The sequence below is a fragment of the Puntigrus tetrazona genome, unplaced genomic scaffold, assembly GCF_018831695.1.
Source record: "Puntigrus tetrazona isolate hp1 unplaced genomic scaffold, ASM1883169v1 S000000116, whole genome shotgun sequence".
Classification (NCBI taxonomy): Eukaryota; Metazoa; Chordata; class Actinopteri; order Cypriniformes; family Cyprinidae; genus Puntigrus; species Puntigrus tetrazona.
This window is the reverse complement of record NW_025047793.1, coordinates 645,001-666,205: the sequence shown is the minus strand read 5'-3', so window position 1 is coordinate 666,205 and position 21,205 is coordinate 645,001. Positions and strand designations below refer to the sequence as shown.

Below are 21,205 nucleotides of genomic sequence, written 5' to 3'. Positions count from 1 at the left end.
TATTTTGAGAGACAAGCACAAGGCCCAAAAACCCGTTGTACGGAACATAACGTCCCTCTTCGTGCATAAAACAGCTCTTCAAATGGTCATTTAGCAGCAGAATACGCTTAGAAAGAGATAAGCAGTAAACAGACTAATTTGTCAAGATGATCGTTAAGCCAATGCCTGAGAAAGAGACGTTTAATGACGATCCGTGTACAAAATGGATTCTCAAAACATGAAAAAAAAAAAATCTCTCCCTTTACGCTTTTCTGTAAGGCTTTAAGGTGACATAAAAACAGAATTCATCTCCTGTATGATCTCGACGGTGAAGAACCGCGGTGTTTTGAAGAGTATCTGGAAGACTGTCGAGAACTTCTAGAGTCCGAGTCATATGAATTAGCTCTGGGCGTTGAGTGGCGGGATTCCGGTAAGCCCCGCCCATCTCTGTCGGGTCTCTGTTCCCTCATTGGCCGACGGTCTGCAAAACGTGGGTCTGTGGGCCTGTCGCTCATCCGTGGGTTATTAAGGCATTCCAATGGTATCAGCCGCGGCACGGGCGCATGGCTCGCGTCAGGTTGAGGGCGGGCTGTGGGGGCGGGGTCTGTTTCCACAGGCGCATGCGTAACAGACGTGTTTGAAGCGCTTCCGGTCCCAATTGGGGGATAAGAGAAACTGCGGGTCGGCGGCTCTCGTTCTGGTTTAAGAATCTGCCTGGCGTCCCTTTCGAAATCTTTTTGAATTGTTCTGACGATAGTTTTGCGCATGCTAGCGTCCTCGATCAGTGCTCCCCAATCACTTTGTTCCTGCAGAAGCGCAGCAAAACGTCATTGAAAGCGTTTGGAAACACACAACAGCACCTCGCGGTGGTGCGTACGTTACCTTGAGTGTGCGTATGTGTCCCAGTATGAAGAGGCTAAATCTGGCTCTGGTGATGGTTACGTTCATTCTCTGGCGATTTCCAACAAACCTTAAAAATAAATAAAATTAAAAACAAAATGCAATATTAAAATAAATAAATGAACACACACACACTTACCCAATGGAGCCCATTTCACTGCTGGCTCTCACACAAGACACAATGATGCAGTCCATTTCTCTGCCCTGAAAGCCATCGACTGTATCAACCTCAACCCTAAAAACACAGTAACATGTTATTCTACTGTACATACACCAGTCAAAAAGGTTTGGATTGTTGAGATTTATTTTTCTCCTTCTAAACAAGTCTTATGTTCACCAAGGCTGTGTTCATTTCATGAAAAATATAGTGAAACATTTAAGAATGTTAATACAAGTTGTAAAAATGTAATTTCCCCTAAATTCATCCTTCAAACTCATTTAAATCAATAATACTTGTTGCTAGAAATTCAGCAAAGACAATAAAAATGTTAATATTAACTTAATATTACATTTTGAAAAACTGCTGATGTGACATTGAAGACTAATGATGAATTGCGTGCCAAAACAGCCATTTAAGTAAATAATTTTTAGTAATATCATTACTATTACAAATATTAATTATAAAATGCAGACTTGGTGAGGTCTCAATATTTTAAAGAAGCCCATATCCACCACCATATCATTTTTAAAGGGGCCCTACGATGTCGCTAAAGAAAACGTTTATTTGGTGTAATGCAATGAGTTTATAAATATATTTTAAACTAAGCCCAGTCTTTCTCAAACGGGTTGATTTGCACAAAGCTCATCATTCTAAAAAACCACGAGGTGTGCTCTGATTGGCCAGCTATCTAGTGAAATGTTACAGCCCTTACCATAAAGTAATGCCATTCGTAATAACGTATGAAAATGGCATCATATGACCCCTTTAAAAATTAATGGCTCATGATCAGAACCATAGATAGATAGATATATGGCATTTTGCCAAAGGATTATAGAAATCAATGTAAAGTTGCACACTGAACACTCACTGAAGTTGCTTGTTGATGCCTGAGCTCCTGACGGCTTCCAGTATGCGTTGTTTCTGGGCGTTATAGGGCGTGATGACACCCACTCGCACCGACTGCTTCTCACCCAGCAGCTTCAAAAGCAGCACGACCAGCTTGACTTCTTTGTGATTGGAAAATGAACTGATCAACGGAGAAACACAATAAATTAACCGTTCAAACGAGTCCCACCATGCCCCCTCATTCCTCATGTCTTACTCTCTCTCCTTCTTCTCTATTCCATCCTTCACGTCGAACACTTTGTAGGGCTTGAAGGGCCAGCTGAGGGAGCAGCGTTTCTGAGCAGTCTCGCTGAGGAAGAAAGGGACACCAATAAGAAATCCATATTTATACTCAACTTTGCCACACCTCCCAAACCAGACAGACTTAATTTTAACTAGCTTAATTTTTTTAGCACAACTAAACTGACCTTTTGACCATTAGAACAAAACTGCATTAACACTGAAGTCACAGACAAAACAAAAAAGCAGCATTAGCATGAAGCGGTTTCACAAAATGCAGTGTTAGGAATCAAGGCCTAGTCACACCAAGAGAGAATATTTGCTCCAGCTTTTATCACTAACCAGTATTACTTCAGCATCATTGATATACGGTTATTTTTGTTAATTTCAGTTTGAAAAACTGCCCAGTTCTTTTTTTTGGTATAATTAATTCAGCTGCAAAACGAGATAAAAACAGCATAGAAATACTCCTCGTGTGTGCATATATACACATTTATATACATTTTTTTTTAATCTCACCATCACTGAGCTGGGTTCTGCCAACCACGTTTCAGTTTGAATAAATCAGAGTTGGATTGTGATTGAAAACTGCATCAAAAGCGCAAGAGATGCCTAGAACTTTTTGACATGAATGAATCTGTATTTGTTGCATTTCCAGTTTATTCTCTGCATGAAGAGACCTTCACATCAAAATGGGAGCGAGTCGGTGTCAGTGGGACGCCTGCAGACCAGGGTTTAGTTAGCAGCTCACTACGTTGAGCACTCACCCCACGCACGGTCCTCTCAGTGACCGGAGCCGTTTTAATTCAGACTCGATCATAGTCTTCTGCTCGTGATCATACTGCCTGCACTGCCCCTGCCTACACGCCGGGTCTGACGGCAGAACTCTTTTCTCTCGCCCTCTCTGCTAATAACACAAGTGCAAACAAACAAGGAGCTGGGTGCGTACCAGTCGTCCTTAAGAGCGCTGTTGTAGATGTACTTTGAGGGGAACTGGCAGATGTCCGGGTGCATGCGGTACTGCACGCTGAGCAGCAGGATGGGAGAGTGCTGTGGGTTTGACTGATAAAGGCTTTTGCATAACCTTGCCATAAGAGATTTGTCGTAGCCAAACTCCTTTGCTTTCTGTTAAAACACACAAACAAAAATAGAAAGCATGCACAAAAAGGCAAAAGACAGTATCAATTTGATCCGCTTTCAAAAAAATAAATACATCCATCATTATGCTATGATTACATAGCTTTATTAGGTATAGGATTTGTATTAGGTATATGGCACGGATTGAATTGATCATATTCACATTTTTTGAGTAAACATTGCCAAAAGTTCAATGAAAATGGGGCAAGTACAAACGTACTTACCATTACTATAACAATAAATCATTCAATTACATGCAAGTAACCCTAAGCCTACTGAGCCCTTAGTCTAAACATAAGTACATGTAGTTAATTAAGATTACTAAAGTACTTGAATTATGCTGTAAGAGAGATACCTTAAAATAAGTCACCAAAAAAATAAAAGCCAACACTACATGACCAGGACACAAGGGTTAATGCCATAATTTACAATAAATTTAAAAAGCCTAATCGTTTGCATGCTTGTAATCATCTAATATGGAGGGTTACCTGAGAGACAACGGTTGGTGGAAGCTGGTTGGGATCACCGACAAGTATTACAGCAGGACAGCGGTACAGCATGGGAATCAGAGTCTCCGTTTCTTTAGCCTGGCTAGCCTATAAAAATGCAACAAAGCAAGCAACCTTGAAATATGGTAAGGAGTATTTGCATGTAAATATTAGGTAGTCTTCGATGAGTCATCTTAAGAGTTTAATTCATCTGAAGTTATGAATGCAATTGTAGTTTTACGATTAAATTCAACTGAAGGAGTGCGTCGCAGATCGACAATGGCCTTCATAATAAATTATAGAATTTCTTGAATAATTAATGTTTGTTAGAGTGTAAAAAAAAGCCAGGAGCAACAAAAAAATTTAACAAGCAACTCATATTGTATGTGTAGTCAACCATATTTGATAAAGGTTCATTCAACACATACAGTTCCTTGAGTCCCCTACAGAACCAAATAAAAACACATTTCATTGAAATCACAAACTCTAAGGGGTTTTAGTACCTCATCGATGATGACGCAGCTGAACGGTTCGTGCCCGAGACGACGGAAGGCATTCTCGAGGACAATACTTCCACTGGTGCTGAGCGTGCAGCAGATCACATGAGCGTTTTGCAGCACAACAGCTTGACTCTCCTGTCGCCTGCTCCGACACTAAGAAAGAGACAAGAGGTGCGTTTGTTTGTGGGAGTTAATAGAACTATCGTGAAACACAAATGTGACCGCTTACCTCTTTAATCTGCCGACTCAGTCCCTCCCTCGCTTTCATAAGCTGCAACTTCTCCTCCATCAACTTCTGGAACTGTCAACCAATGAAGTTCAACAGCATTAATACTAAAAGACAGAATATAGATGTCACATTTAGTTTCGAGGATGCATTACCTCAGAAGAATCCTTCTTGGTCTTTGCACATCTCTGGGAGAGATTATCAATACTTTTGTCCAGTTGCTCCTTCCGCCTGTGTACGTCTGTTTCTACAGATTGCTGGGCTCGCTCTACACACACACACACACACACAAAGCTTATACATTAACATCACATGCACATGCATTAACAATTTTAAATGCATGGATTTCTCTCACGTGCTCTAGCTTTAGTCTGGTGATCGAGGCTGAAAGGTTTTAGTGACTTCGATATGGTCCTTTCACTTCCCAGTCGCACCAGGTTTATATCACCGCAGTTACCTGTACACAAGCGTTGGGTGAGACATGCATTAATGTGGCCGCATATGGCATGCACGCTTGTAGTCGTTGATTTGTGCAACCTTGAGGTGCGTTGATGTTTCGGCATTTCTCTTTAAATATCAAAATGACTTTCTTCATCAGACAGTCGATTGCAGCGTTAGAGGGTGCACAAAGAAGAACTCTTGTACGTCGAGATTTTGCGTGAAGGTTCCCAGAAGGAGCAGCACTGTTAGTACCCTGACCAGATAAATCACACACAAAACACTCAGCTAATCAGTTGAAGAGGAAAAAAAAAGTGTCCTTGAGAGCATGCACAGTAGGAAAAATAAGAGCTACATTAAGACTAAACAAATACCGAAGATAGTAGTTTGTACAACAGGCCACCAATTGTTTTACTCTTCCCAGTTCCTGGAGGACCATGAATGAGAAGAAACTTTGGGGTCTTCCGTGTTCTCTTTATCATGGCAAGACCGCAAGCTATTGCTCTTGCTTGGTCCCTGTTGAACTCCTGAAATGCAAAGAAAGAAAAAGATCTAACAAAAATAGTTGACTAGGATTGCATTCCCCCCAAAGCATATAGTATAAATAGATGAATTTGGACAATAAAACCCTTGGATAGATATAAAATAGAAGTAGATATTCACTATTCATGCACTTTTGTTTCCTGGAACTCTTTGCTAAATAAGCAATATTTGATTCAGGTGTATAAAATAAAAAAGGAGCTAAACAAGAAGTGCATGCAGATTAAGAACCACCGATAAACCCTAACTCACTGGTGAATCCAGGTCCGGTGGGCTATCCAGAGTGTGCGTAAAATAAGACACGTGTGGAGCAAGAAGAGGACGCAACATTGGTCCATTCCGCAGCAAACACAGCGCACGGAACTCCCGGAATATGCTGATCAATGACCCAACGACTTCACAGAGCACAGGTTGGGAATTCACTGAAGACACATTACCACGTGTCTGAACAGTCAAGTTCAGAATTGGCCTGGAACCTGAGGAGGGACAGGGTAAGGAGACGGTGGACATAAACGTACACCATGAATAAAATAGTGACAGTCAAACACACCTTGACCTCTGTTGGACACACTGGACCGAGACACATAGCCAAAATGAGGACGTTGTTCTTGTAAACTAGGCTCATGTAGAGCATATGACCCAGTGTTGTCAGGCAACCAAAGTAGCACAAGGTCATCTTCTTTTGGGTACAGTTGTTTCATATCAGTTTCTGGAGAAATGTTTGCTACAAATAAAATAAAAAATAAAGTAAAACTTCATTAATAGGTTGCATTTAAAAAGATCTTCCAACTGTAACAATTAAAAGATTGCAGCTATGAAGATGCACTTTAAAACGTAAGCTGTCCAACAAGACTGGACTTACCAGTGAAGCTGGCACTAGCTGTGCGATTGCTGTATTCTATACCCTGGACTGTTAGGTTAAGCTTGATTCTGCCCTCTTTGAGCCATTCACTCGCCATCTGTATAAAATTGTAATTGGGTAGTATTAACAAATGGTACTAAATATCCAATTATTATCCTTGTAATAGAAGCAGGCAAAAAAAAAAAAAAACACACCCAAAAATAGAAAAAAATGTAGATATTTTTGATGAAATTTGAGGACTACAAGGGAAATCTTCAAGACTGGGAAAGGCCATAAAAACATCTTTAATGTAGAACCACAGATGTCATATGGACTGTTTTAATGTGAAAGCTATGAGAATACTTCGTGCACTATTTATTCAGTATCTTCAATGTTGGTTCACGAGAGGATTGTGACGCATGCATGTTCTGCTTCTGACACAGAACACACATGCATGGGTCATGGCACTTTTATAAACGCACAAAAACTGAAACCGAAGAAGAAAACACTGAATAAAGTCACATTATTTTGTTGCATATCCATTATAAAATTAAGGTTGGACCACTTATGCCATATAGACCATTTCAAAAAGTCCCCTGAAGTGCCTTGAAACACAGTGCTATTCTATGTGGGTGATGAATTGAAACAGAAAGCCAGTAGTGCTCGTTTATATCTGCTCAGGCCACAGCAGTCTAATAGCAAGATGATCAGTTTTGGCAGAAGTGACAAATTGCAAGTTTATATCAGTTTTGGAGCACACTGGTTTATAGATTACCGTAAGACACACACACCCCTTTCGTTTTGATTAAGGGGGTTTTTAACAGAGTCCTTACTATGTTTCTGGACCCTGAAGATGTCGGTGTTGCGGTCTATGCAGGGTCAGAAAGACCTTGGATTTCATCAAAAACACCTCAATTTGTAATGATTTAGTATGTCACCCAAAAATGGTGTTCACCCAAATATTAACCTTTAAGATTCAGTCCTAAATTTCCATCCAAGCATTTAGGCATTACAGAATTAAGGTTAAGTCTCACCTCTTCAAATGCATTAATTAGCAGCAGGGGGTACAAAGTGTTGAAGTACTCCAGGTAGCTAGGAAACTGAACTGGCACTTTCTTCAGCGGTAGCTGGCACAGATCATGTGGACTCCCAAAAGCTTTGTAATTTTCAAGCATCCCGTATTCCCATTTAAGGATTGCTTGAGTCAAGATCGAAAGGTCAAACTTCGGGCTTGGATCCATTGTGGGTACTGGTCTGTTAACTGGAGCCTCAGGTCTTTGGTATACCTTGTAAGATGGTGGCTCCGAGGTGGAGCTTATTTTAGAGCTAGTTACCAACTTGGGAGTATATGGAGCTTGTTGTGAAGGAAGTGGCTTTGGAAGTTGTGGAGAATGGAGAGGTTGAAATGTCTTTGGCGGCAGTCGGGGAATCTTCGCTTTCGCAACAGGAGGAGGCTTGGCTCCTTTTTCCATTTCAAGGACAAGTGAGGCACTGCGGGAGCTGGGAGTGTATATTTTTGTTGTAGAGGGTTTGGCTTTTTTCTGAGACACAGGTGACATACCTGGCTTCACAAACAAATTATCATCATTTCCACTGACAGGAGTCCGAATAGGTTTAGTTGGCAAGGTTGGCCCTGGGGTATCCGACTCGCTATCTGTATCAATATCCATGTCAACAGGATCTCTCTGGGTAAGAAATAGTTCTTCGCCATTTTCTTCCTCAAACTGCTCCATTTGAGAGCACAGTTCCATGTCGGTGGGTTCCATCTGAGTAAGGAACATCCACTCTTCATCATTATCCTCTTGAGCAGGTTTTTCTTTCATGTTGATATCAGTGGTTTCACTGGCTTGGAAGTACTTGGATTCTATTCTCACATTATTTCCAGTGCCACCATCTATAGAACTGGTTCCTGATGCAGACTTTTCATTATCCTGCTGATGGTCAGGATCTGGAGGAGGACAGGGAAAGGCGTCACCAGCCTCGTTGCCTGCAACTGTAGATTTTGTTAAGTGCCCGTCACCTGGCTGATTAGCCTTTGCTGGTTTAGGAGGTACTGTCATGATGGCCCCTGTCACTGGCCTCTGATGCTTCTCACGACTTTGCCTGAAAAACTGAATATCTTGTGACCCCAGAAGTTTCTTGTTGCCTTTTACGGTACATTTCTGTGGAGAGGTCTTAGCAGCCCGACGCACCCGTCTAGTTTTCAGTTGTGGTTCCACCTGCACTTTCTGACCATGGTACCTCAGTTTAGCAACACAATCAAGGGAGCGCTGAGAAAGTTCAAATGCTTTCCGTTCCTTCTTTTTTAATCCCAATCGCTCTGCTGTCGATTCCGGCTCGACAACCTTACGCACCTTCTTTGGGGGAACAATCGCCGGGGTTTTGTGCGAACTGTGTGCAGAAAAATAAGGAGAGGAAGCAGAGCTGCAGGACGGAGAGGAAGATGATGCTGCACATGAGGATGGAGTAGTTGAAGAGGAAGGTTCCTCCGAGTCCTGAGATGTGGAGCTGCGTTTCCAGGGGTGGCGCCTGACTTTTTGAACAAGGGCATCAATTAACAACGGCTTTTTATGTCGTTTCTCATCAGATGGAGTGGTTTTTGTGATTTTAACCGGCTTAGGTTTGGCAAATTTATCCCAGCTTTCTGCAGTACTAGAAACTTTGGACCCTTTTGACGACGTACATGAATCCACTGGCTCTTGTGGCTGCTGTTGTTCTCTGATTTTATCTTCTGCTTGCTGACAAGCCCTCTCAATGTCTTCATCAGGAATTGGTTCAGTTTCTGAACTTGATGGAGACGCTTCACCACCATGTGGTTTGAGCAGTTTGTCTGATGTCGGCTTCTTCGCCAAGTCTGATGCATCAAAGTTGGAATCATCCCAGGAAGACGCCACATATTGCTGGGTCTCAAACTCAAAGACCTGCGATTCACTGAGATCATCATAATCACGACCAGGGTTCTCAGACAAGACACAATCTTCTGGAGACCTTGGGATGTCATTTGGCCTTTCATCATCAGAATCATCATCATCAGAGATAACAATGGTACTGGACTCTGTGTTATCCTTTGAGGTACCCATGGACTTGTTAGGAGTTTTTCCACTAACACTACAGTCAACTTCAGAGTCGCTAGATTCAACTTTGGAGATGGATTTTGATAGACGAACACGTTTGATATCAAGGGGTTCATCGTCATCCTCTCCCTCAGCACCAAAACCACATTCCTCTTTAGCCAATTTTAAGGACTCACTAGGTGTTTGTTTGGCAATGGCTTTGATCTTTGACAAATTCTGGTTGTCATTTAGTCTGGATCGAATTTCCTGAACTTTTCCCATATCTGGTTTAATGCATTCCAACCCCACAACTGGTCTCGGCTGTGAAACTGATACTGGGTCAAGGGGTTCCGTCTTAGCCTTCATGATAACATCAAGACCGCTACACAAATCCTCATCCAAGTTCCAATTTGTATAATTCCAAATTGGCTCCACTTTGATACCACCAGATTCATCTCCTGCTCTGCTCGGACCTGCCTCTTGGCCCTCATGTTGTTGCTGATTTAGGGTTAGCACTGAGTCTCTGGAAATAACAGTGTTTGTAGCTGCCTCCACTGATGGTGGACCTGGTGGTGGAACAACGGAGCTTGGAGAAGCAGGTCTTTCTGGCATCGACCGGACAACTCTTAACAAACACTTCTGAAGCTCATCAGATTCAGTACGTGTTAGATTCCATCGTTTGTTTGTAACTCCACGCAACTGCTTGTTGAGCAAACTCAAAAAGTGAGTCGCACTTGGGATGGATTTCTTTTTCCTTCTCTCAGCAGCAGTCTAATCAATTTCATGCAGTCAGAAATTATGGCACCTAAGCCTCCTCTAGGTGCAGGCAGGCTTCCAATTACCCCAAGGTTGTATGAGGTTGAACTGACTCCACCCATCCTGTCTGGTCGTCCATGTGGTTCATCTGCTTGGATTATGCACAAGACAATCTCTCCCACCCACTTTTGGGCACAGCGAGAAAGTATTCCCATTCGTCCCTCAGTAGAGTGCAGCTCCACAACTTGAATAAGGATACGAGTGAAGAACTCAGTCACTTTATCGCACACACTTGTCTGCCCCGTTAACATGTGCCGATTTTCTCGTATCTTATCGCAAAGGTAGTGGATGACTTCACTAATATAGGAAGCGTTGAGCTCTGGAAGTTCCATTATGGAACGGACGAATGGAATGAACCACAGAAAAGTGCTTCCATATACACGCATGCTCTGGCCCATTTCAGAATCAAGCACAGTGACCAGCGACTGCATATCCTCATAGATCACATAGTTGTTGGAAACGCTACTGTTAGATGAACCAGATGCCTACAAAAAAAAAAAAAAAAATTCAGCTATTTTGGAACAGAGTGCGAGAGATGTTTGTTGCATAAAGAAAATGCTGTCAAATCTTACTTGGATGCGTTTTTCTGAGGTATAACAGTCGTACACCATCTGACTGCAGGTCACTATATTGTCATCATATTCAGGTTCTGTTTTAACCATCCTGCTGTGCATTAAAAAACAAATAGTAAATTTAGTATCTTCTCAAAAAACCCTACATTAAGCACTTTCTGCCAAACAAAGCTTCCACCAGACAGGTATGTGACAATCTGCACTGTTAAGGTGCTGCAATTTGCAACCATTATATAAAAAAAAATAAATAAATAAATAAATAATTCTTAATATCCAGGAGCAATGCATATTAAAAAGGAGTCATTACGTGTTTGTTATTTAATTAAAAAGATCTGTGGGAATAGTGCTAAACTTTAATTATGGGTTTTCAAATGCTGCAGCTGTCATGGCTTTACCGTCCCCGAGAAAAAACCCTCACAATTGTCTTGGAGTTTTAAAGCCAAAAGATGGATTTTATTATCAGAAAGAAAAAAAAAAAAAAAAAAAAAAAAAAAAAAAAAAAAAAAATTACACACATCCTTTTAAACAGATTTATAAAAGGTTAAAGCACTACATATATGCCACTATTGTTTATCCACTTTCTGCCCCATCCACCAATTATCTCACTGCACTTGGAAAAAAAAATATATAAATAAATAAAACAAGGGATTGTATTTTGAGTCATGTTTGCAGCAGATCTATGAAGAAAAGCAGTGCTGTGAGTGTACTGCATGGTAGCATTGTTTAACCATCACATTACTTTAGTATCAATTCTTTCGAAACAATTACGTTATACTTACCCCGTGGTTTTTTGCTGGATGTTTCTAATTTCCGCAACATAGCTGTCTGCGCCGGTGATCGTCTGGAATGCTACATTAGGGTCAACCTGACCCCAGATCTTAGAACCAAGTCGGTCCAGAATGACCATAAAACAGTGGAGGGCTGGCCAGAATGGGTCAGAAGCTGGGCTATCCTCTAAAGAAAAGAGGGCAAAAAGCATTAAAACTTCTTAAAGTGGATTATTTTTCCATCGATTGCATCCCAAAACAATACGAAAAACACATGACATACCATTTTTTAACCCATCCATTGTGTTAAGTATGCAAAGCGGGATGTTAAACTGTCCCATGAACAGAGAGTCCATTGCCTCTGCACTGAGCTGTGTGAGTAACATACAGATACCTGTAGGGCACAAAAGAGCCCAACTTCAAAAAAAGGTAACACTCACCAATAGATAATGTAATATAATTTGTGTGAAGGTAGTCATTTATGCATCAAGTTATTCTTCAATATTTATTACACATACTTGACAGCAGTCATTTATAATTAATTGTACAGCAACAAAAAAAAGGAACGGGCAAACTAAAATGAGGATTTTGAGAAAGCTAATAAACAGACCAGCCAGTAGTTCTTCTTGTTTTGCGAATCATAGAGGTGAGAGGGGAGCATTTGTATGATGCCCCCTGCATAAGACTCTTGGTTCAAATCTGGAAAGTCCAAAGATATCCCAAGCTCAATGATATAAAACATGGAGGAGAAAATCTCTTGAAGGTCATAGTAGGAGTCCCTGTCCACGGTCTTCGTGGTCTTTGCCGTATCGATTGCCCAGCGGCGCACCTGGAGCGGTGAGTTGGAGTAAGAACAGGATCATAAAAAGAACCAGCTTAAGACAATTATGGCTCTTTGACTGAATTACCTGTTCGTTGGGATGAACGAGCAGCAGATATATTCCCTGATACTTATCGAACACCATCAAAGGCTGGTTCATATCCTGCAACTTACACAAGGCCTTCACCGCCAAGTCACCTGTAGAGAGGGAAAGAAAACAAAACAAACCACACAACACATAAGCTTTGGTTGTGATAAGCATCTTATATACATAATCTATATCTGATCATTTTTAACAGTCTCATCTGATTTCGGTGCATTTCTACTCTTGATTAGGACCACCATGTCCCTTGAGCTATAATTTACACCATAATCTAGATTTTATAATGCAGAACCACATGGCTAGCTCTTTGGTACCTTCATTATCAGAGGATTAAGAATAGAACTTAAAATAAAAATAATATCTAAAATATAAAAAAAAAAAAAAAAAAAAAACCTAATAAGTGGTGGAAAGCTTTTATTTTATATATATATATATATATATATATATATATATATATATATATATATATATATATATATATATATATATATATATATATATATATATATATATATATATATATATATTTTTTTTTTTTTTTTTTTTTTTTTAATATATAGTGGGATTTTTTCCAGTGGTTTGTTTTTAAAAGTTAACTTTTTTGATTTATCCCTCTTTAGGTGCCCCGTGTTCCCAGAGGCACATTTTATGCAAGATGACAGAGTAATATTTGCATGCAGCGTATACATTTCTAAATTTTTGTACTCTTCGCAGTCACAAAAGCTCTCAACAATATACTAACGTCTTCTGGAGAAAATATTTTAAATCGGTGACTTTCCAGTTTTCCGATTTTTAGGCACCCACTGCACCACGTTGAGCGATGTCGGACACGAGGACGCGACTTACACAGATCACGGCAGCAGAGCAGGTACGGATACTTCAGAACTTCGAACAGCGGAGAACGGAGACGGTCGTGGAATTCTGTGGGCGATATCTTCGACACCGGCTTCTCGTGATCGTCTTCGATAATGAAGATGTCGTCCTCCTCCAACTCCTTCTCCAGGCTGGTTTCCAACAAACACACGAGTCGAGCCTTCTCCATTTCCCACAAACGCTGCAAGAAAACGAGAATTAATATCCGGACGCATGCAAGCTCAAAAGATGCTTTTATCCAACGTGAATCACAAGAACAAAAGCAATTAGTCAAAGAGCAAACAATCTTCCTAATAAACAATGGCCCGTTTAATTAGGCAACTCCAGCTAGAGGACAAACATGGCGAAAACGACTTATTCCACTCTACTCTTTACATGCACTTTTGACCTTACTGCCTCATGCAATTAAGCATTAGTGCTATTTTGTTTGAACAGTCTGAAAGTGTGTGATCGTCAGCCATTTAGAGTAACCGAGACCCAGTGGCAAATACACTGAATAATAACCACAGTGATATAATTTAAATGCATTGACAGACTAGATGGCAGACTGCCACCCTTACAAAAACAACAAGGCAGCAAAATTAGCGAGCCGTCCGTGAAAGAAGAATTAGGAAGTACTGGTGAGATTTTAACTCGCCGTTTAAACTAAGTGTTACTAGCTAAGCAAGAGGGTCAGACGTTCTGGGACTACTGTGGAGTCTGTGAGCAAAGAGATAACGGTGTGCTCACAGGCTAGAGGTTTTATAGGCAAAAGTATACATTCCAAGGTTGCTCAAATTCATCTCGAACCAATCAAAATAGTTCAACACCACACCACCCATCTCATATTTGCCGTGTCTGGTTGTTCTCAGTTCTTTCCCCCCATCTTCAACACAGATAAGGTGTTCTATACCCAGACGGCGTGGTCTTAACTGCTGTTACATACATTATTTTCCCACACCTCTAGTATCCCAGTTCTCTGCACATTCGTGTCCATGGTTAGTACAACGGTGCTACGAATACATGCATGTCGCTTAATCCATCTTTCAGTGAAGTTAGTTTAATTCAGTGTTAAAGTAAATAATAAAACATTAAATGTAATCAATTAAAATAGTTTCCATTACACTACATAGACCGTTAAATACAGACTTTACAAATTTGAAAAGCACTTTAAGAAAGCACTCGGTGTACCTTGTGCAGATCAGGGACCTTATCTCTGGCTCGATGGTACTCCACCACACACTCCAGACAGCAGCCGAGGTCTTCATTCAGAGAGTCCATCTCTCTCTCAGACAGCCGTCCGGAGCTGTAGCGATGCAGCAGGGGGACTATCCCAGCGTCGCCCTCCGCCTCCAGAGAGGTGGTGCACCACAGACACTTCTCCATCACGATCACCTGAGCACACGGATACGGACGGCTTAAATGTAATATTCTTAAAGGGATCCCATGACGTTGCTAAAAATGGTGTTCATTTGGTGCGGTGTAATGTGTTGGAGGTTTAAAAGTTTCTGTACATGGTCTTTTCTTTAAGTCCCGCCTTTCCGAAACAGCGATTTGTGCGAAACTCATTTGTTCAGAGAGGCGAGGCGTGCTCTGATTGGCCAGCTATCCAGCGCGTTGCGATTGGCCAAATGCCTCAGGCGTGTGACGCAAACGCGACGCCCCTTATAACCTGATGCCATGTCCGACATCATGCGCTAATGGACTGCGCTGTCGGTTGCTAGCGGGAGAAAAAGCAGGTTCCTCTTTTTGCCTCCGAAGCTCAGCTCACAAGTCGCTTTATTTATAGAGGAACAGGACAAGATAAGTAAAAGCAAATGGCAAACAAGGGGTTCGTTGCATAAGTTATCACTAGCTACATATCTTTTAGTGCGTCAGAATCTTCATTCCTTCAGCTCCTCTGGCGCCTACACCAGTCTAAGATGTTATATGGAGGTCGTGTCATGACCTAGAACAAGAAGTGCTATAACAGATGGAAACTGAAGGGTCAAAAGGTGCGTAATGTCAAAACACAACTCCAAGATAGTGAGTTTTAAGCACCAGAATTTCTATTGTCTATATAGCATATACTGCTCTGTCATGTTCAAGAATCAGTCCTCCATAAAATGAACACGTGCTTAACACATCTGAATATTTGCTTTCAGGAACAGCGTTTTATTCACAACTTTAGCCTAACAAAGTAGTTTAACTTTCACAAGCAAACGCTGTGTCTCCAGAACATGGCGCTGGCGACTACAACGCCACGAGAACGGTTCCTCTGTGTAAACAATCGGGTGGCGTTATAAAAATAAACCCACTCTGTGATGTAGAGAAGTGGGGGAGTGTTTTAGGAGGGTGTGGTCAAGACCCAACTTTTAAAAAGAACCTCTTTGGTTTTGAAACTTTAGCCGTTGCAACTTTATGGTTCTCATCGATGCACAAATAGCGTGTAATACTCCAAAGAGAACTTAAACTTGCATCATATGACTCCTTTAAAGCCTCCATGCGATTCTACAGCATCTCTCTCATTCTCCAAAATGCCTTTTTAGCATCTTGACACTCATGTTTATTACACAAATATAAATCTTGATCGAAATTAAACCATAAAAGTGGATTAAAGGGACACCTCAAAACACAGCTTCCTCTTTTCCCTCCACATAAGAAACGTTCATACGGGTTTGGAAACAGCAGAGTTAGTGACAACTGATTTTTTGAGGGTGAACCATCTCTGATTCTCCGTCTAAAGCCTTGTTTCGCTTCACATGATAATCTCCAGACTATGCATTCGTTCTCGGGGCTCCTCCCACATTTTAACAAGTTGAATATTAAACACTCCGACGTTCTTCCAAGCAGATTCAGTCACTCTTAGCATATACACACACCCACAAAAACTCTGATAAGACAATCTTTGAAACCACCAAGACATTTAGGACATCTAGAATTGTCGAAAGGGGGAAAATCGACTAAACGGAGTCGGATTATCTTGCAGCATCCACCCAGCCTTAGATGCAGGATGCTCAAGCGCTGACAGACTTCACATGCATTCAGTGTCCGTTTGTCCTGAGGATCTCAGCAGGGGTTAAACGCACTTGACTTGATATTTATGCAAACCATCCGTTTCCTTTCAGAACAGGACAAACGTGGAAATGGATCCGTGCATTAGTGTGAACGCAGTTAATCTAGTCTATGACCTCATCAAATAAAACAAATACACAGGTTGTAAACTTTTGATACTTAAAAGCACAACCATAAACCAAAACACTTTGTTTCCCCCTTGCAATCGTCTTATCCCCTGTTTTGGAGCTATATTTACTTTGAAAGAGCCCGTTTATCCTAATTTAAGCATGCATATGATATCGAATTGAATCACTGACCAGTCAATCATTAAACTAGTGCAGATTTTAGTGAATGGTTTGCGTGTGAGCTTTTCTGAAGCACTTTGGTCAGCCATAGCGAGTGTGAATTATAGGGGCAGAAGAAACGAAACTAAAACACAACGAAACTTATCTTCGTGAATGCCTCCCGTTCTAATGCACACCTACTAAAAAGTTATACTAAGATCCCACACGAGCGTTAACTTTTTAACTCGAGGCCTCGCGACGACGGCGAGATCCCTGCAGGAGGACGACTGAACTTCGAAAGTCAAACGTAAACACGCCAAACGGATTCAGACGCGGGCAACAACAACAACAACAAGTGTTACCTGCAAAGCTCCAACGGAGGAAACGCTGAGTCTTTCAGCGCAGTTTCATCGCATTTGGGGGTCGTAAACACCTTAAGGCCACTCAACGGTGTGTTTTACATGGTCTCTAGCTCGCGCTGGGCTCGAGTCCGCTCTCGGGTGAAAACACGCCTGGCGCCGAGTCGCGCTGCAGTGACGTGGCGCCGAGGGGCGGGTCCGTCCATTGCGCCTGCGCAGTACGGCAACGCGGGACCGGGAAATATAAAGGGCTTGAAGGAGACACGTGATTAAAGCTGCACAATAACGCACGCGAGGAAAACAATTACACAGCGATTGTAGCCCAAGGAGCAGCTCATGGAGCTTATAACACGAATTTGAATTGTGTATGCACTTTCTGTTCCATAAGCATTGTTGCACGTCATATTTATTGTTGTGCAATTCATATTTATTGTTGTTTGTATTTTGTGTTCTGATTATGTCTTTGCACTAGTTTGTACACTTTGCACTTTTTACAGTAAAAAGCATTTCACTGCATGTCGTACCATGTTTGTATGTTTGAATTTGACTTTATGTGGCTAAGACACTGTCTCAGCTCAGTATGCGAGTTCTTTTGTATTGTGTATTTTGTTGGATGTGTGACTCCATGTAGCACCAGGTCCTGGAGAAACGTCTCATTTCACTATGTACTGCACAGCTATATGTAGTTGAAATGACAATAGAAAGCCACTTGACTTGACTTGAGGTTCTTTTCTGTAATCATTTGCTTATTATCTGGGACTTTTTTCATTTCCATTTGTTTAACAGTAGCATTAACCATTCATGTTCTTAAAATGGGTGATGCACAACAGCATAATAACCCTCCTACTAATATGGCAACTTCTAAAAACATTCCCAACTTTGCCATGCTCCAAATTTCAGATCAAACCAATTGTTTGTCTGTAAAACAGCATTGGCTGTGGTCAAAAAAGACAAAAATGTCAATTTAGGATTTCCCAAAAAACCTAGGCATTCCGCTATACAATATGATCTGGTGAAATCTGTTAGATGACAAAAGTTTCTCCCAAATTCAGCACATTTTTGATAGTTTTGGTAATTTGGTATGGCTATCACTTTGTTTAATGGAGATTTGGAGCATAGCAAGCAATTTTCCTTCCCTGTTTCTCTATCCGTAAAAGCGGCCCACCTGTACCACTCATTATTTTGGGCTGTTTCCCATAACTCATCATTTCGTCTACTTTCTTCATCACCTTTGATTTCACCATCAGCGTTTCTACGAGACTTGGCTGTCCTGGGGTCTGTGGTTTTGATATCGTTATCATTGTTGACCAAAGGTTGAAAATGTAATTGAAGGGTTGACTTCTGCTGGGCGAGTTTGCATTATTAGAGGCATTAGACGTAAAATGGTCTTCAGATAAGCTGTTATACTCATTCTCTTTCTTCTCCTGTGCGTTCCCTGAGAATCCTTTTTCGAATTTTTGTCTGATTGCCCTCCATCTTTTGTCTCTGGTTGCTCCTCCTCACTTTCTCCCGTATGGTCTGTTTCTTTCTCTTTCCGTCCTTTCCTTTGGAACTCTAGTGCAGTGGTTTAGATGGTACCATGTCGTGCTTCCTTCCACCTGAACTGCTGTCGGAGTAGCTCTCACCACTTGGTAGGGTCCCTCTCTCCTGGGCTCATTCCTTTTCCTACAGAATACCCTCAGATATACTTGGTCGCCTGGAACCACTGGTTTCCTCTCTGGGCTCTTTTCTGTTTTCCTGTAAATAGATAGCTTTGTGTAGGGCAGTTAATTTCTTCATATAAGAGCGGAGTTCCGTTTGTAATTGCTTGAGAGGCGGTCCTCTGCAAAATGGTACAGGCATGGGTCGACCCGTAAGCATTTCATGCGGTGTTAGGTGCGTGTTTCTGTTAGTTTGCATGCGATAGCTCATTAGTGCAGGAGGTAATGCATCCACCCAGTTGAGTTTAATACTTTCACATATTTTGTTAATTTTGGCCTTGATAGTGCCATTAAGTCGTTGTGCCTGTGGTCGGTAAACGCAGCCTAGTCTTAATTGATGCAGTACTTGTTTAACAGTTTTTTATATGAACGCCGACCCATTGTCTGAACTTATTTCTGATGGTGTCCCAAATCTAGGAATTACTTCTCTTGTTAGAAATTTGATTACTGTTCCTGCTCCCAGATCTGCTGATGGTACTGCCTCCACCCACCTGCTAAACCTGTCTATTATGACAAGCGTATATCTTGAGGAGAACTGACCCCAACTGAGTCTGGTTTCTCCCAAGGTTTTTTTTTTTCTCCATTCTGTATGCATGGGGTTTTGTTTCCTTGCCGCTGTCGCCTCTGGCTTGCTTGGTTGGGGACACTTAACTTCTAGTGACTATCGTTGAATTGACTACAGAGACCGTCTCTGCATTTAATAAGAAATTGGTCACTCTCGTCATTATACACCCCTGTCATTATACTGTACAGTGCTTTGATGCAACCTATGTTGTTAAAAGCGCTATATAAATAAAAATGATTGATTGATTGATATCTCTTGCCCTGCACTCTCTTTATCATATCCACATAGGCCATTACGAGATGCCTAAAAGGACCTTCGGGTATGGGTATATGGCCTATTGGTGTTGCTATCCCTTTGCTCACATTGCATTTGGCACAAATTTCACGGGTGGACACAAATTCATCCACCATTGCATGTAAATACGGAGACCAATATCCTTGCTGTTTAATTTTCCTGATCACTTCCCCCTTGCGCAATGCTCAAAAGTAGAGTTGGTGCAACAATTTGTCCTTCGTAGGTACGCCAAATTTCCTGCAAGTCTTTTTTAGCTCCCCTTTGGTGCCACATTGATTGTAGGCACCTGCCTGTTGCTGGATTCAAATTATGTCATCCAATTGAGGATGAGGTTGTATTAACACTACTGGTGCTAATACTGCTATCTGACATCCCGAAGCTTTTTTAGCTTCTATATCTGCTGCATTGTTTCCTTTCATGACATAATCATGTCCCTTTTTATGGGCTTGACGTTTAACTGCTGCTAGTCTCTTTGGTAGCATCATAGCAGACCTATTTGTTCACTATGTTGGATGGGAGTTCCATCACTTTTGTTGAAACGCGTTGCTTCCATACCGCTCCGAACAGATGACATACACCGTATGTTGAATCTGTAAAAATGTTGGCTGTTCGTGCTTTTGCTAACTGACGGGCAGCTGTAAGAGCTTTTAATTCTGCTAATTGAGCTGAGCATGTTGTGATATTACAGGGACAAACTCTTCTTTCTCCATCTTCACTACTGAATATCCTGTATGACTTCCTTCATGATCTCTGAAGCTTCGACTGTATTCAAACAAATATCTACTTTCTTCTGCTAGCGGCACACTAAAGTAGGCTGAACAGACACCGATGACTAGCATCGTAGGGGGCGTTTGTCAGTAGCGTGTACGGGTTTGGTACTTCAGCTGGCAAATCTTCTACTATTTCATCGATTGCTCGCAAGTCACGAACTAGTCGCCATCTGTTTTTGTCTGCTTTTAGTATGTGCATAATTGGTGTATTACAGTAACTAGTGGTAAGTACACCATACAAAATTTCTTTCTTTCTCAAACCTTTCCCATCCAATACACAGACACCGTTTCAGACGCATACAACAACAATACACTCTCCCTGAGTGACCGGTCAGTTCTACCCTTCCTCAACACCTTTCCTAAAAAAGCAGTGCGCTGGAGGATTTCAGCCTGCCCGTTTAGTCCCCTATAACTCCCTCCATCTTTTTATAGGGCGGAATCCACAGACCTTCTGTGCGCTTCCCATCATTCCTACACTATATCCGTTTCCCGTTTATTTCTGTCCTTTTCCAGCCCAGTCAATAAACACAGACCATTGCATGCAGTGTATATCTGCTTACACCATCCAGCTTCACTTGAGGCTATCCGTCAAGGCCTTCCCAACAGTAAAACCGATGTGCATGCAGCCATTTCTTTTGAAATTAAAACCCTCTGCTCCTTTTATATTCTCTAAATTTGGAGGAGCAGATTGTAGACTGGGCAGACCGGCAAACACAAACTAAGCATATAAGCAAACATGCTTACCTTCTTCTTTGGTGGCCACCGCCAAGTCCACCCCAAGTGGCATCCCCTGCTTCTTTCCGATCCTATTCGTGACACCAATTTGTCGCGGTTCCTTTCTTTCTCGCTCAGTCGAATGGTTTTGATGCCAAAAGATAGA

The 21,205-nt window shown here is 41.5% G+C and overlaps 1 protein-coding gene across 1 annotated transcript; it reads right to left on the bottom strand.

Annotated features, from left to right (window-relative positions):
- Positions 1-2: 2 nt before the first annotated feature.
- On the bottom strand, positions 3-17,221 carry setx (senataxin). Its single transcript, XM_043229859.1, is given in 26 exon segments — positions 3-785; positions 862-949; positions 1,019-1,114; positions 1,908-2,066; positions 2,142-2,234; positions 3,114-3,289; positions 3,790-3,897; positions 4,293-4,442; positions 4,519-4,590; positions 4,671-4,783; positions 4,871-4,972; positions 5,053-5,209; positions 5,328-5,480; positions 5,746-5,969; positions 6,044-6,217; positions 6,356-6,452; positions 7,369-10,124; positions 10,127-10,688; positions 10,776-10,869; positions 11,555-11,729; positions 11,826-11,936; positions 12,152-12,371; positions 12,451-12,560; positions 13,312-13,519; positions 14,509-14,712; positions 17,000-17,221. Coding segments are annotated over 25 exon segments (6,894 nt in total). The 5' UTR covers positions 14,704-14,712; positions 17,000-17,221; the 3' UTR covers positions 3-284.
- Between the last annotated feature and the right edge of the window lie 3,984 nt (positions 17,222-21,205).